This window comes from Podarcis pityusensis, assembly GCF_964106645.2.
Source record: "Podarcis pityusensis genome assembly, chromosome: 11".
Taxonomy (NCBI): domain Eukaryota; kingdom Metazoa; phylum Chordata; class Lepidosauria; order Squamata; family Lacertidae; genus Podarcis; species Podarcis pityusensis.
This window is the reverse complement of record NC_138036.1, coordinates 29,089,049-29,101,999: the sequence shown is the minus strand read 5'-3', so window position 1 is coordinate 29,101,999 and position 12,951 is coordinate 29,089,049. Positions and strand designations below refer to the sequence as shown.

Genomic DNA, 12,951 nt, shown 5'->3' with positions numbered 1-12,951 from the left:
GCTCGCTCCGTAAGAGACAGGCAGCGACGCCTCTGTTGCCATGGTTCGTTCCCAAGTGGCAGAAGCCGATTTCAGATTTTTATTTATTTTACCATGACATTTTGTGGCGCTGCTAATTGTGGGGGGATGAGAAATGTGCTTGGTTTTGGACTAGGCTAGAGCAGGGAAAAGCAATTTCTCATTTTGGGGGGAGTGTGCAAAATCATCCAGCCTTAAGGAACTAAAATGCATCTTGCGGTATACGCTGCCCTCTTCACAGGTAGCCAGTGACACGAAGTTCTTTATTAGACTTATTATAGCCACCTATCGATAAACACGCATGGGGTGGCTGACAGCAAACATACTAGAATCACAAGACCGTATGCAGTAATAATTAAAGCTTAGTAATCAACAATAAAAGGCAGCAACCCCCTGCCCCAAAATAACTACCTGTATATTTGATTTCCTCCAGCTGTTTTCCCATTCCCCATTATATCTTAATCTACATTCAACAGTATAATGTAGATTAAGATATAAAGGAAAGGGCAGGGGTGTAGCAAGGGGGGGTGCAGTAGGTGTGATCTGCTCTGGGTGTCCCCACTGAGGGGGGTGACAAAATGGCAGGCGGCACTCACTATGGGGCCTGCAGCGCACTAGAGCCACACACCTCCGGCGCCCATAGGCTCCACACTGTCCTCCCACTCTCCCCCCCCCCCCAGCTTTAGGGCGGCTGAGGCCCTGTGGCGGGACCCGTCCCGCCCCTCCCTAAGGGCGCCGCGCCCCCCATCCCTATAGGCAGTTCGCCCTGCCCCTGGGCGCACTGCCCCAGGTGCCCAAGAGGCTTCCACCATTGCTGAAGGGGGGAACTAGATGGAGGAAATAGACTATGCAGTTACTTTTGGAAGTATAGTGGTACCTCTGGTTACGAACGCTTCAGGTTACGAGTGCCACTAACCCGGAAGTAGCTGCTCCTGGTTGTGAACTTTGCCCCAGGCTGCAAACAGAAATCATGCACTGGAGGTGCACGTGCAGCAGGAGGCTCCATTAGCGAAAGCACGCCTCAGGATAAGAACAGTTTCAGTTTAAGAATGGACCTCCAGAACGAATTAAGTTTGTAACCAGAGGTACCACTGTACAAGGAACCATGGAAAGAGAAGAAGGGAAGTCATTGGATGTACTGTTGTGTATTTAATGATGGAAAATGTATATCTGAAAATTTAATAAATACATTTAAAAAACAAAACAATAAAATAACTTCCTAATAAAAGCATAAAATAGTTTGCAGTATGGTGTTAAAAAACTGCTTAAAAACCTCAGAAAATCTTCCCCTGTTACCAAAAAGGCTGTAAAGAAGGGACTGGAGAGGCATCTTTGCAGAATTTGTTTTGCGACTCAGATGCCACTTCCAAAAAGGCTTTGTGGTAGCTCCAAGGTTTTCAGCAACTCAACCTGGTAGCTGCTGTGTCAAATCAATAGCCTATCTAGCGCAGCATTTTGTTCTCACAGTGGCCAGCCAGATGCCTGTAGGAAGCCCACTATTGCAGAAAAATGTTACAGTTCTCCCCTATTTATACCAACAACTGGTATTCAGAGACAAACTACCTCTGGTATTAAAGATAATGAATAGCCTTGCCAAGAATCCTGCTGCAGAAATTCCATGCAGATGAGTAAGTGACCTGGTAGAATCATGATATATTTATTTGGTCTCCATAATAGCCATGGAGCAGGAAAGCCCCTTTATGCACATCTAGCACAGGAACTAAATAGGCTGGTGCAAGACCTCTCTGATAGAAGTTCTTTTTATTTTATTTTTAACTATCCTGTGGATAAGAGGGCTGGTAAATTTGTTTGTAGGCTATTAACTTTTGTGGGCTTCTTTGCAAGATTGCATTAGAACAAGTCTTTGTAGAAGAGGAAACAATATTACTTAAAGAAACAGGAAGATCTGGTGGCAGGGATCTTGTTGCAGAAAATAGGAATTTTGGGAATTATTTATGAAGCTTGATCTAGGGTGGATGAAGATTTGAAATTATATCAAGCCTATTTTTAAATGACAGTAAAAAAAAACATAGCAAACTAATAGCCTGATCTATTGTTTTAGACAAAAAATACTGTTTTGAGTTGCATTAATAGAAACACAGCATCCACCACTTAGGGAGTAACCATCTTCTGCTTGGCTTTGATCATGCTTTTGCTGGAACGATTTTGTCTTGTGTTGATAGCCACACCTAAGGAGGATGCAGACAAACTGGCGACAGTTCAGAGGAGAGTAGAAATAGATAAGAATGTGAGAAATTGGCTGTAAGAAATAGGAAAGGAAGAATTGCCTGCCTTGCGAAAATAGTATTAATGACAAGGTATTTTAGAAGGGTTGCCATAAGGAAGTGAAGAACAATTGTTCCCCTTTTGCTGCCCTTTGCCTTGTTAGAAATCTTAGGATAATTTCCAGTGCAAAGCCAACAAACCAGGAATAATGTTTTGCCTAGAAATGTTGCTAAATTGCTACTTTGGAGAGTTTGGAAAAGCAACTTTTAGGGAATATGTTTCCTGTTGCAGTATGTAACCTGACACCTGAATTCCCAATGTAAATTAATTTGCTATTTATTTTTAAACAAACCTTTGGCTGCTTATGGGACGCAGGTGGCGCTTTGGCCTAAACCACAGAGCCTAGGGCTTGCTGATCAGAAGGTCGGCGGTTTGAATCCCCACCACGGGGTGAGCTCCCGTTGCTCAGTCCCTGCTCCTGCCCACCTAGCAGTTCGAAAGCACGTCAAAGTGCAAGTAGATAAGGTAGGAGGTAAAGGTAGGAAGGTAAGGAACGCCGTTTCTGTGCGCTGCTCTGGTTCGCCAGAAGCAGCTTAGTCATGCTGGCCACATGACCCGGAAGCTGTATGCCGGCTCCCTCGGCCAATAAAGCGAGATGAGTGCTGCAACCCCAGAGTCGTCTGCGACTGGACCTAACGGTCAGGGTTCCCTTTCCCTTTCCTTTGGCTGCTTACAGATGAAGAGCTGTGGGGATAATTTCCCCTTTAGCACTACAGTGGTACCTTGGTTTAAGAACAGCTTAGTTTATGAACAACTTGGATTAAGAACACTACAAACCCGGAAGTAGGTGTTTTGGTTTGTGAACTTTGCCTTGGAAGCAGAACATGTTGAGTGTGTTCCATTTGTAAATTGAGTCCCCTGTTGCTATGGGAAAGCACGCCTTGGTTTAAGAAAGTTTTGGTTTAAGAACGGACTTCCGGAATGGATTAAGTTTGTAAACCAAGGTACCACTGTATTGTGACACACATCCAGCTTGATTACTGTAATGGGTGATGGGCAAGAGATTTGTAGTTGTGGGAGGATTACTGTTCACCCTCTGCTTCTAACTGTAGAAGCTTTCCGTGTATAGGTGGTAGCCTAGGCCTGATACCCAACAGCTTCTGATCTAGGCAAATTAATCTCTATTAATAAATAAAATAAGATAAGATAAATAAATAAAAATAGCCTTGCACAGTTTGATTGGGCCAGGTTTCCAGAAATACCTACATGACCATTTATAGGCAAATGTAGATGGAAATAATAGAATTGTTGAGTTGGAAAGAGACTACAGGGGCCATCTAGTCCAACCATTTGGCATCTTTGCTGCTGAAAACAAAGGTGTGTTTCCCACAGTAATAGTAATTTGCAACACTGTCCTGGGTATATAGCTAATTACAGGTTGGATTTACAATTTTACCCTTGACAATTAACTGAGCAAATTACATAATTGCTTATCTTGAAGGTGTGTACTTAGAGGGCTTTCTCTGTTCCCTCCACATCCTATACATGGTACTGAGGTGTCTGAAATTATGACAACCAGGAAGAGCAAGTATATTGGAGGGGCTGCTGGGAAAGGGGTAGTGTATCTCTTACATTCCTCCCTCTTTCAGTTTCTTTCCTTCTCAATGTCCCTCACATCAGGTCTACAGTATTTTGTTTTTACAGTAAGAATGAATAGTCCCCATTAAATTGATTGGTGTAAAATAAACTCTCCATTAACTTCTGTGGCACAAAGCTACTGGCTGGGCTGCAGTAGCTCAGTGGCAAAGGGCTTTCAGTTCCATGACTTCACAAATTCAAACTATGCAGATACTTTGGATACTTTTATAACTTAAGGAGAAGAGGAGGTATACAGGCCATTGTCTATGGATGTTACTACCATTTAGAAAACAAATGAAAAACCTATATTACATTTTGGCACGTTTCATTGTCTCATAAATTACAGTTGCCCTATTTGTTGATGCTTCAACATAATCTTATTTCTAAAGCATTTTAAGCCTTGCTTTCTCTATAGCTTCAAGCTAAGATTTTCTCCATCCACATTTGTATATGCCAAATGGTACGTGTGTGGGTGCAAGGGAAGCCTAAAGGATTTGTATTCAAGTTCTTGTCAGCTCTGATGGAACCAAAATAATCTGAATAACCTGTCATAATTGAAAAATGCTAGCCTAGATTAATGCTATCAAAAGATCACTCTGAACTACAACCATTTGAAGGAAATTATGCCTAGAACTTCAGTTTTACTAGTCTATGGTTAAAAATATTCAGTTGTACACTATAATATATTGTGCATTACAAGCTGTGCTTAAGATGCTTACGCTTGCTCTCATTGCTAAATGAAGGCTATAACAATGCTGTAGTTTTAGCCATTCATCTGAAAGAGCCGAAGGCAAACCAAACATCCTAAGCTCCTGAGCACATGCAAGCTAATCACACTTTCTCCTTGACATTATTACTATTCTTGAAACTGACAAGAATCTTGTGTTCCACCAGGGCTCTTAAAAATTGCAAAAGCTCTATTGAGTGGAAAGAATGCTCCTGATTGTTCCAAAGGATTTTATGAGTGGATACAAACAGTGCCTCTCTAGGATTCTTGTATTTAGGAGCCCAGATATGGGTGGAGGTGGTTTGATGATCCTTAAGCTTTGGTGAATGCCTTTTGCTGAATTGAGTTTCACTTTAATAGTTAGCTAAAAATCTGCTTTAAGGATACCTCTTTATAAAATAAAGATTAGTACTCCACTTGAAGAAAAGTCAAAGAATTAGAATTCAGTAGAATGAAGAATTTGAAAGGATAGACATTTAGTATAAACATTCTTAAGTAACATAATCATAACTGAACTTTACCAACTTTGGTAGTATAGAAAATATTCCTGTGCTCTATGTTGTTACCATAGAAATTTAGCAGATCGAAATTCATGTACTGAAAATCTTCCAATGCAATTGACTTATTTTTCCTATTTTTATTTTTATCTTTTGGGCTATGGTTCTAAAGGTGTATACAATCCATTCAAAAAGTAAAATAAATCTATAATAATATGAAGTACAGTTATTTACATTATATACTGTAAAGGGAAATCTTGGCAGCTCCCTGAGATACGAGACACGCTTCTTCTGCTTCATAATTGGGTAGAAGGTGAAAAGGGTGCTTAGTAGCTGCATTGAGTGACAGGAGGATGTTGTAGGAGGTTACCACGGGGTGGTTTGTGTGCAGGGGATTGCACAAAAGGAGTGGGGAAGCATGAAGATGGGGGCTGAAGGTGAAAAGGAGTGCAAAGCAGGGCTGCAGAATAGAAGAGAAGTGGCTTCAGATATGGAACTGGGAAGTTGAAAAGCAAGCTTGGTGGTTGCATGGAGTGGGAAGGGGAAACTTTAGGAGAATAGGAGAACAGCAGGGGGCTGGCAAATGGAATGAACAGGAGTCCAGCCCCTAATGTGTGCTGTGGAACCGAACCATTACAGCACTGAGTACACTTTTGAGCATTCATAGAGCAGCAGTAGTCACTACTGTATTTCACACCCACAATTCTTTGTAGCGAGGCTGTTGTCTCCTGATGTTACCACCACAGCTGAATAGTAGGGAAGAAAGGGCCAGACTTCAGAGCACTGATAGCTCTGCTGACACTGCCACAGTAGCAGAGGAGTTGCCACAACCAACAGGGAGGGCATCCACGGGCCACATAAAAAGGTTCCCCTCTCTTGTACTGTAGCATTATGATGTGATAATGTCAGTACAGTGGTACCTCGGGTTAAGTACTTAATTTGTTCTGGAGGTCCGTTCTTAACCTGAAACTGTTCTTAATCTGATGCACCACTCCTGCTGTCGCTGCGCCACCGCTGCACGATTTCTATTCTCATCCTGAAGCAAAGTTCTTAAACCGAGGTAGTATTTCTGGGTTAGCGGAGTCTGTAACCTGAAGCGTATGTAACCTGAAGCATATGTAACCTGAAGTGTATGTAACCTGAGGTACCACTGTAGTACATCTAGCAAAATTATGCAGTTTGTTTTTTTCAGGGCAAGAACTGAGAATCTGTTCAGTTGGTTGTGCAATGGAAAATGCAGATAAAGGCAATGCTTCTTCCAGAGAGGGACTTCTGCTTAGACTGGGCCTCAATGATAACAAAGCTGGAATGCAGGGGCTGGATAAGGAGAAGATCAACAAAATCATAATGGAAGCTTCCAAGGTTTGTTTGTATAAACTCTCACAAATGCTTTAGCTATTCACAGGTATTGACTACATTCAATAAAAACTGTAGGGTTTTTACTAGCATGCTTTATTGTTTAGTGAAGAAGGCAAGGTATCGTCCACATCCATTTTTTGGGGGGATGTGTATCTGTGTTAAGAGAATATGTCTGCAGGCAAGTACTGACTCATCTTTAATCTCTGTGCAGTGCTTATCAAATTTTAGGCACGCTGTAAATTAAAATGAAGCTGAATTATTTCTAATCAGTGTGAGATGCCAAATAATTGATTGCTTTTTAAAATTGCTGCCTTCTGTGCAAATTTTGAATATTGTGCATGTAACACAGATGTAATGTTGCAATGCCTATGAAATGTTGTGTTTGGTAACATTATGCTAGCCTAGTGCAATATTTATAACATTTTACCATGTTGCTCAGTGGCTTATCAAAAATAATGCATCATCACACAAACAAAATGTGTGTGCAAATTAATATTCAGGCAGCGTCTTTTGCTGGTGCTCTGTGTATCTTCATATAATTTTTATTGAGTGACTCCACTTCCACCTTCATTTGCTGCTAACTGCTGTGATGTCTGGCATCCTGAAAGCTGGTGTAACAAATACTGGGGCTGACTAAATTTTTAAAATGTGTTTTTAATGTTCTCTATAACTTAAAAATAATTATGTAAGAATTATATCAAACTGCACTAGACTAGATAAGGCTAATGATGGATATTAAATAATTTAAATCTATTTTGCAGGGTTCTAAATTTTATGAAAATGAGCTGAAGAAGGATCAACAAGTTAATGAGCGAATTGAAAAAATCCTGAAATTAAAAAGTAAAGTAACCGACCAACAGCTTATGAAAGCACAGATAAAGGTAATATGTATAAACTTGATTCATTTAGGAGAGGAAAGTATTTTTAGGCAACCCATGGTATTAGCCTCTTATGTAAACATGAAGTTAAGATTACTTTTGACAAAGCATTACCACTTAAATAAATAAAAGCTTGTTTGATAAACCTGAATGATATGTGAAGCAATCTCTTGACCAAACTCAATGTGCATACTTCTGAAGTGCCTCAACTCGTCTTTCAAGTCTGCTAACCTTCAGCTTTAATGCTCTCAGAAGCTATTGTTGAATTTCTATTCTTGTCATGGTGGGAGTGAGGAGTGAGGTCAGTGCATACCTTCCCAGCAATCTTGACCATTATGACTGAGGAAAAAAAATCTGTAAATACCAGTGGTTTAGATACAGAAAAAATAGATTCAAATTTAGGTTCTTTAATTTTATTTATTATGCAATTCTGGGAGCACTTTGGAATTGGATTTAATATAATGATTTGGTAGTTTAAAAGGAAAACAGAATAGAAAAACTGTGGGAGAAATTTATATTATTGTTCTTCCTTACTTCAAAAGCTATTCCGTACCTGTGATTATATTCAAGATCTTATGCTCATATTCATATTGTTGGTTTTTAAATATATGTTATAAGGTATATTATCAACAAGTAGATTTATGTATAAATCTTCCAATCACCCAAAGTCCATGATAGGAAAAGGAGGGTTCCCGCCCCTTAGCTGAGCAAGCCCCAGGGTCCCTGCTGCTCACCCGCAGGACCTCGGAGCTTCTTTGTAAGGTTCTTTTGGGGGGCAGGAAGGCTCCCACCCCCCAGCTGGGCAAGCCCCATACCTCTCCAGCTTGCACTTGAGGCATTGGGGCTCGCTCAGCTGGGTGTTTGGGAGCTGTTTAAAGATCGCGGGTAAAACCACCACTGCTCCTGAGTCCCTCTGCTACCAGCGGCCCAATGTTGAAAGCGGCACTGGTAGCAGAGGGACTCAGAAGCGGCGTCGGTTTCACCCCCAATATACCGTAAGGTGAAGCCACCATCATGGTCTGCCCCTCATACTGGTCCTGGATGTTGTATCAATACACCGCCAAGGCCTAATTCAGATGCATGGCTTATATTCACAGGGAGCCATGCATGTAGTATTGTGGGCCCAATGTTGTGGAACTCCCTTCCCATTCAGGTCAGACAGGTCCTCTTCCTGTTGAAATTCTGCCACCTACTGCAGACTTCTTTGTTTCTGCAGGCATTTTAGATGAAGTTTTAACCACCACCCCGTTCTGTACTGTATTTCTTGTACACTGCTTAGAGACTATTGTAGTTAAGCATTACATAAATTGCTTAAATAAATAAAATAGCCATACTAAGTTTATATTAGAGCTTCATATGAGTTACTCTGAGCCCTTCTTTTCCCCATACACAGAGTGCAAGATTGGTACCACAATTACCATATGTATGTGCACCATTTTCCCATGCCACGATAAACGAACAAAAAGTAGCATAGAAGCCATGTGGTGGTTGCTTCGTAAGACAAACCTCAGTGACTTGGGACATTGATTAGAAGCTGTAATGTCATTTATTCCACATCATTGCAAACTGAATGATTTGTAATGGCATGGGGAGGTCATGAAGCAAGGCCCATTATGTCTTTACATTGTTTATCTTTGTGTGTAAAGCTGTAAAGCACTCCTAAAATAGTTAACGTCTAAAGTGCCAAAGCTATTCTTATAGTCTTGGCCAAATCAGATACTGTTTTCCCGCACAGCTAGATTACCGAAATATCTTTTCCATTTGTCTCTGTATATTATATTACTTTCCTTTAGAGTGTTATATTGATAAGAATCATTGTATGCCACAAGAAAATTTATCTAATTCTATCTAATGGTATATATTTACTTATGTGCAGATGGATAAGCTTGCAATGAAGTTAGATCAGAGCCGTGATCTTAGCTGTACCATTGTACACATTGACATGGATGCCTTTTATGCAGCTGTTGAACTGAGAGACAATCCTGAATTGAGGGACAAGCCCATAGCAGTGGGGTCAATGAGTATGCTGGTAAGGTGGAATATAACATTTGCTACAATTCTCTCCCCACACCGCCCGATATTTCCAAGTAGCTTGTTTCTAAACTTGTGGTAAAGAGATATTCAAGCTAAAAAGTTAGTTCAGAAAACTATGTTTGTTTGTTTATTACATTTTAATCTCACATTTTCCCTCAGTAAGTTTAAGGTATCATGCATGGTTCTCTCACCACCATTTATTTTCATGAAAACCCAGTAGAGTAAGTTAGGCAAGAGATAGTGACTGGCCTAAGGACACCCAGTGAGATTCATGGCGGGTGGGGATTTGAACCTGGCAGTGTACATAATACTGGCTTAAAACATAGCTAGGTAAGTCACTCTTTTTCTCAATTTGGACTGCTGCTGGTTTTGGGGGAAAACACATCAAAACACAGTGTTTCCTAAGGAACGAAAAGACAGATACAGGATAGGTGTGGATTTTGCAGATTTTGGCAAACCGGTGGTGGGAGTACGCTGAATGCATAATAAACAAGAGTGTGTATATAGCCATAGTCAAACAGTCTAACTGCATCAGGGGAACCCTTTTTCAGCCTGAGTACTACAAATCTTTCTGGGTAACCTTCCAAAGGCCACAAGACATTTGTGGGTGGGGCCAGCAGCAAAAGTGGGCAGAGCAACAAATGTCACTTTTACCTTTATATGGTGGGCTAGTTTCTATACAAAGCCACATGCTCCTGTTAGTCCTCCAGCTGAACAAGCAAGAGGCATGTTCAAGGGCACATTTTATCCAGGCCAAAATACTAAAGGTGCAAAATAGATTCTGTGAGGAGTGTGGCCTGGGGAGTAGTCTGAGAGCCAAACAGAGCGGCATGGAGGACCACATTTGGCACTCAGGAATGAGGTTTCCCATACTGGCTCAATATATTGGTATCTGTAGGTAAACTCGCCTCCTTTGAGCTTATATTGAACTACTGGTTGAAACTGTTGCATTTATGGAGTTGAACTTACCTAGGCCAGATCCTAAGATACTAACAGAATATTTCTAAAAATGCTTAGTTAGATCTCCAGGTCAGCTGCAATTGGCCATCTTTTTTCTTTTGCACTGATTTTGGTGATTCTACATTTGCCCAGGGACTCAGCTATACAGCTGCAAATAAGACGTTTTAAATGTGTGGTAAAGTGCAGTATATTAATGTGACACTAGATGGTGAAAGTGAGCTATGCAAAAATCAATGAATTTTTCAAAACATTTAAAAAAATATATTTTCACAGCTTTTTAAAAATATATGTGTAGATTCCACCCAGCATACCTAATTAGTTACTGTATTCTGACCGCAATGTACAAGCCATTTAAAATGGCTTCAGTGCATGATTTTAAAGTATGTCTTGTCTTTTTAAGTCCACTTCAAATTATCATGCCAGAAGATTTGGGGTACGTGCAGCCATGCCTGGGTTTATTGCCAAGAAACTCTGCCCACATCTTACTATAGTGCCATTAAACTTTAAGAAATATGAAGAAGTAAGTAAAGAGGTACGTAATTTCTTCCCACAGCAGAATGCACATAGATTTAGAGTGCAATCCTAACCCCACTTACCCAGGAATAAGCCCCATTCAATTCAGTGGGACTTGCTTCTGAGTAGATATGGTTAGGATATCAGCCTTGCTGATTTTATTTTGTTACACGTATTCCTTGAAATGCAAATGGTGATTGTTAAGCTTCATGTTTTAATTTATTAAGTTTGTTCTGAAAAAGTAAAGTGTTAAAAATGCCTTTATAGTTTGATAAATATAATAGTTTGGTGGGGCACATGCGGGTGTCGCTGTGATCTAAACTACTGAGCCTCTTGGGCTTGCCAATCGGAAGGCCAAAGGTTCAAATCCACATGATGGTGGTGAGCTCCTGTTGCTCCGTCCCAGCTTCTATCATTGAAGGTCGAAAGCATACCAGTGCAAGTAGATAAATAGGTACTGCTGTGGCGGGAAGTTAAATGGCGTTTCTGTGCTCTCTGTCACTCATCATCGTGTCCCATTGCACCAGAAGCAGTTTTGTCATACTGGCCACATGACCTGGAAAGCTGTCTGTGGACAAACACCAGCTCCCTTGACCTGAAGTGAGATGAGTGCCACACCTCATAGTCTCCGTTGACTGGACTTAACCATCCAGGGGTCCTTTACCTACCCTTTACCTTATAGTTTGGTGGGAAGGAGGAGGAAAGGTACTTCTTCCCTCTTCATGATTGGATGAATTCCTTCTAACAGACCTAGCCTTAAGATAAGGAAATTTATTTCCTCAATTAGCACCTCCTAATAATGTTGTATTGAATGGCATTCTCATTTGAGATTAGCATTCTTTTCTGTCAACCTATATAAACTCTGAGAAGAAATGGATGCTTACTTAACATACCCCTATTCTCTCTTTAAATGTGAGGAAACCATTTTCTTCCTTTAAATTTTAAGAAAAATCGTTTTGATTTTGCAAGTAGCAAAGATCAACCAGTATCTGTCACTTTATCTTTGGTATATAAATCTCATCTTAAAAAGAGGTTCACACACAGTAAAATAATTACATTCACACATCTGAGTAAATAACTTTACATTTATTTCTAGCGAGGTTGCTCTAACTGTGAACCATATGCAGTACAAATTTGGAAAGTCAATAAATTATTTATGATTTAAAATTCTTCTAGTATTGATCAATCATAATGGAATTTTAAAAGAATGAATGATACAGTGTTGGTATTGACTGAATGCATGGTACTTCAAATGATTTTTTAAAAAAATTGTTTTTTGCTATAGCAGCACAACTTTACATTTTTTTAAATTATATTTACCAAGGTTAGGGAAATACTTGCTGAATATGATTCCCACTTTATGCCCATGGGGCTTGATGAAGCCTACTTGAACATAACAGAGTACTTAGAAGAAAGAAAGAACTGGCCTGAAGACAAAAGGCAGCATTTCATCAAAACATACAACTCTGCGCTAAATGGTAAGCAATTATCTGGAACTGCCAGACCAAAAGAACATTTTACCTTGCTTTTATATATTATGACTTGCTAAGTCAGGAAATCATGTGGCTAAATATTAGTTGTAATTATTAGCTGCTTGCATGTAATGCTAATCTCGAAGCAATTTAGTTGAAACACTTTAGGAAATCACTAGTGAAGTTTCCTTTTTAATATTGCAATTGTAATTAAACTTAGTGGAATTAATGTTTTCAGAAGTGGGGAGTTGCAGCCATCGTTAAAAGAGCAATAGTTTGCCGACAAGTCTCATGGTGCTAATTTTCAGGGTATCACTTTTTCAAAACAGTGTTGGCACCCAAGTGAACACTGCATAGAAGCAAATGTCACAACCCCCATCCAGAGCAGCTGTCTGGGCTCTGACTTCTGTTCAGATGTGGAAGGCCTGGCCAGATTAATAAGACCAGCAGCAGCAGGAGGAGGAGATACTGGAAACTGATACAGGCCCCAGCACCATGACCAGACCTGGGAGTATTGGACTGTGATACTTTGAGTCACAGCCCTTTGAACTGGAATTTCCAGAGTGACTCTGTACCCTTGAAGCTTTTGTTCCTTAGGAAACATCCATCTCCACACTAGGGACTTTGCA

At 40.3% G+C, this 12,951-nt stretch overlaps 1 protein-coding gene across 2 annotated transcripts in view; it reads left to right on the top strand.

Moving 5' to 3' along the window:
• Positions 1-12,951, top strand: part of POLK (DNA polymerase kappa) — a 28,523-nt gene that overhangs the window by 480 nt on the left and 15,092 nt on the right. Inside the window, exons 2-6 of one of the 2 annotated variants that reach the window (XM_080972547.1) lie at positions 6,299-6,468; positions 7,227-7,346; positions 9,220-9,372; positions 10,738-10,857; positions 12,175-12,328. In XM_080972547.1, the coding sequence (XP_080828673.1) occupies positions 6,334-6,468; positions 7,227-7,346; positions 9,220-9,372; positions 10,738-10,857; positions 12,175-12,328 (682 nt within the window). In that variant the 5' untranslated portion in view covers positions 6,299-6,333. Of the gene's footprint in view, positions 1-6,298; positions 6,469-7,226; positions 7,347-9,219; positions 9,373-10,737; positions 10,870-12,174; positions 12,329-12,951 lie in introns of both variants that reach the window. The other variant, XM_080972546.1, reaches the window with a different exon arrangement.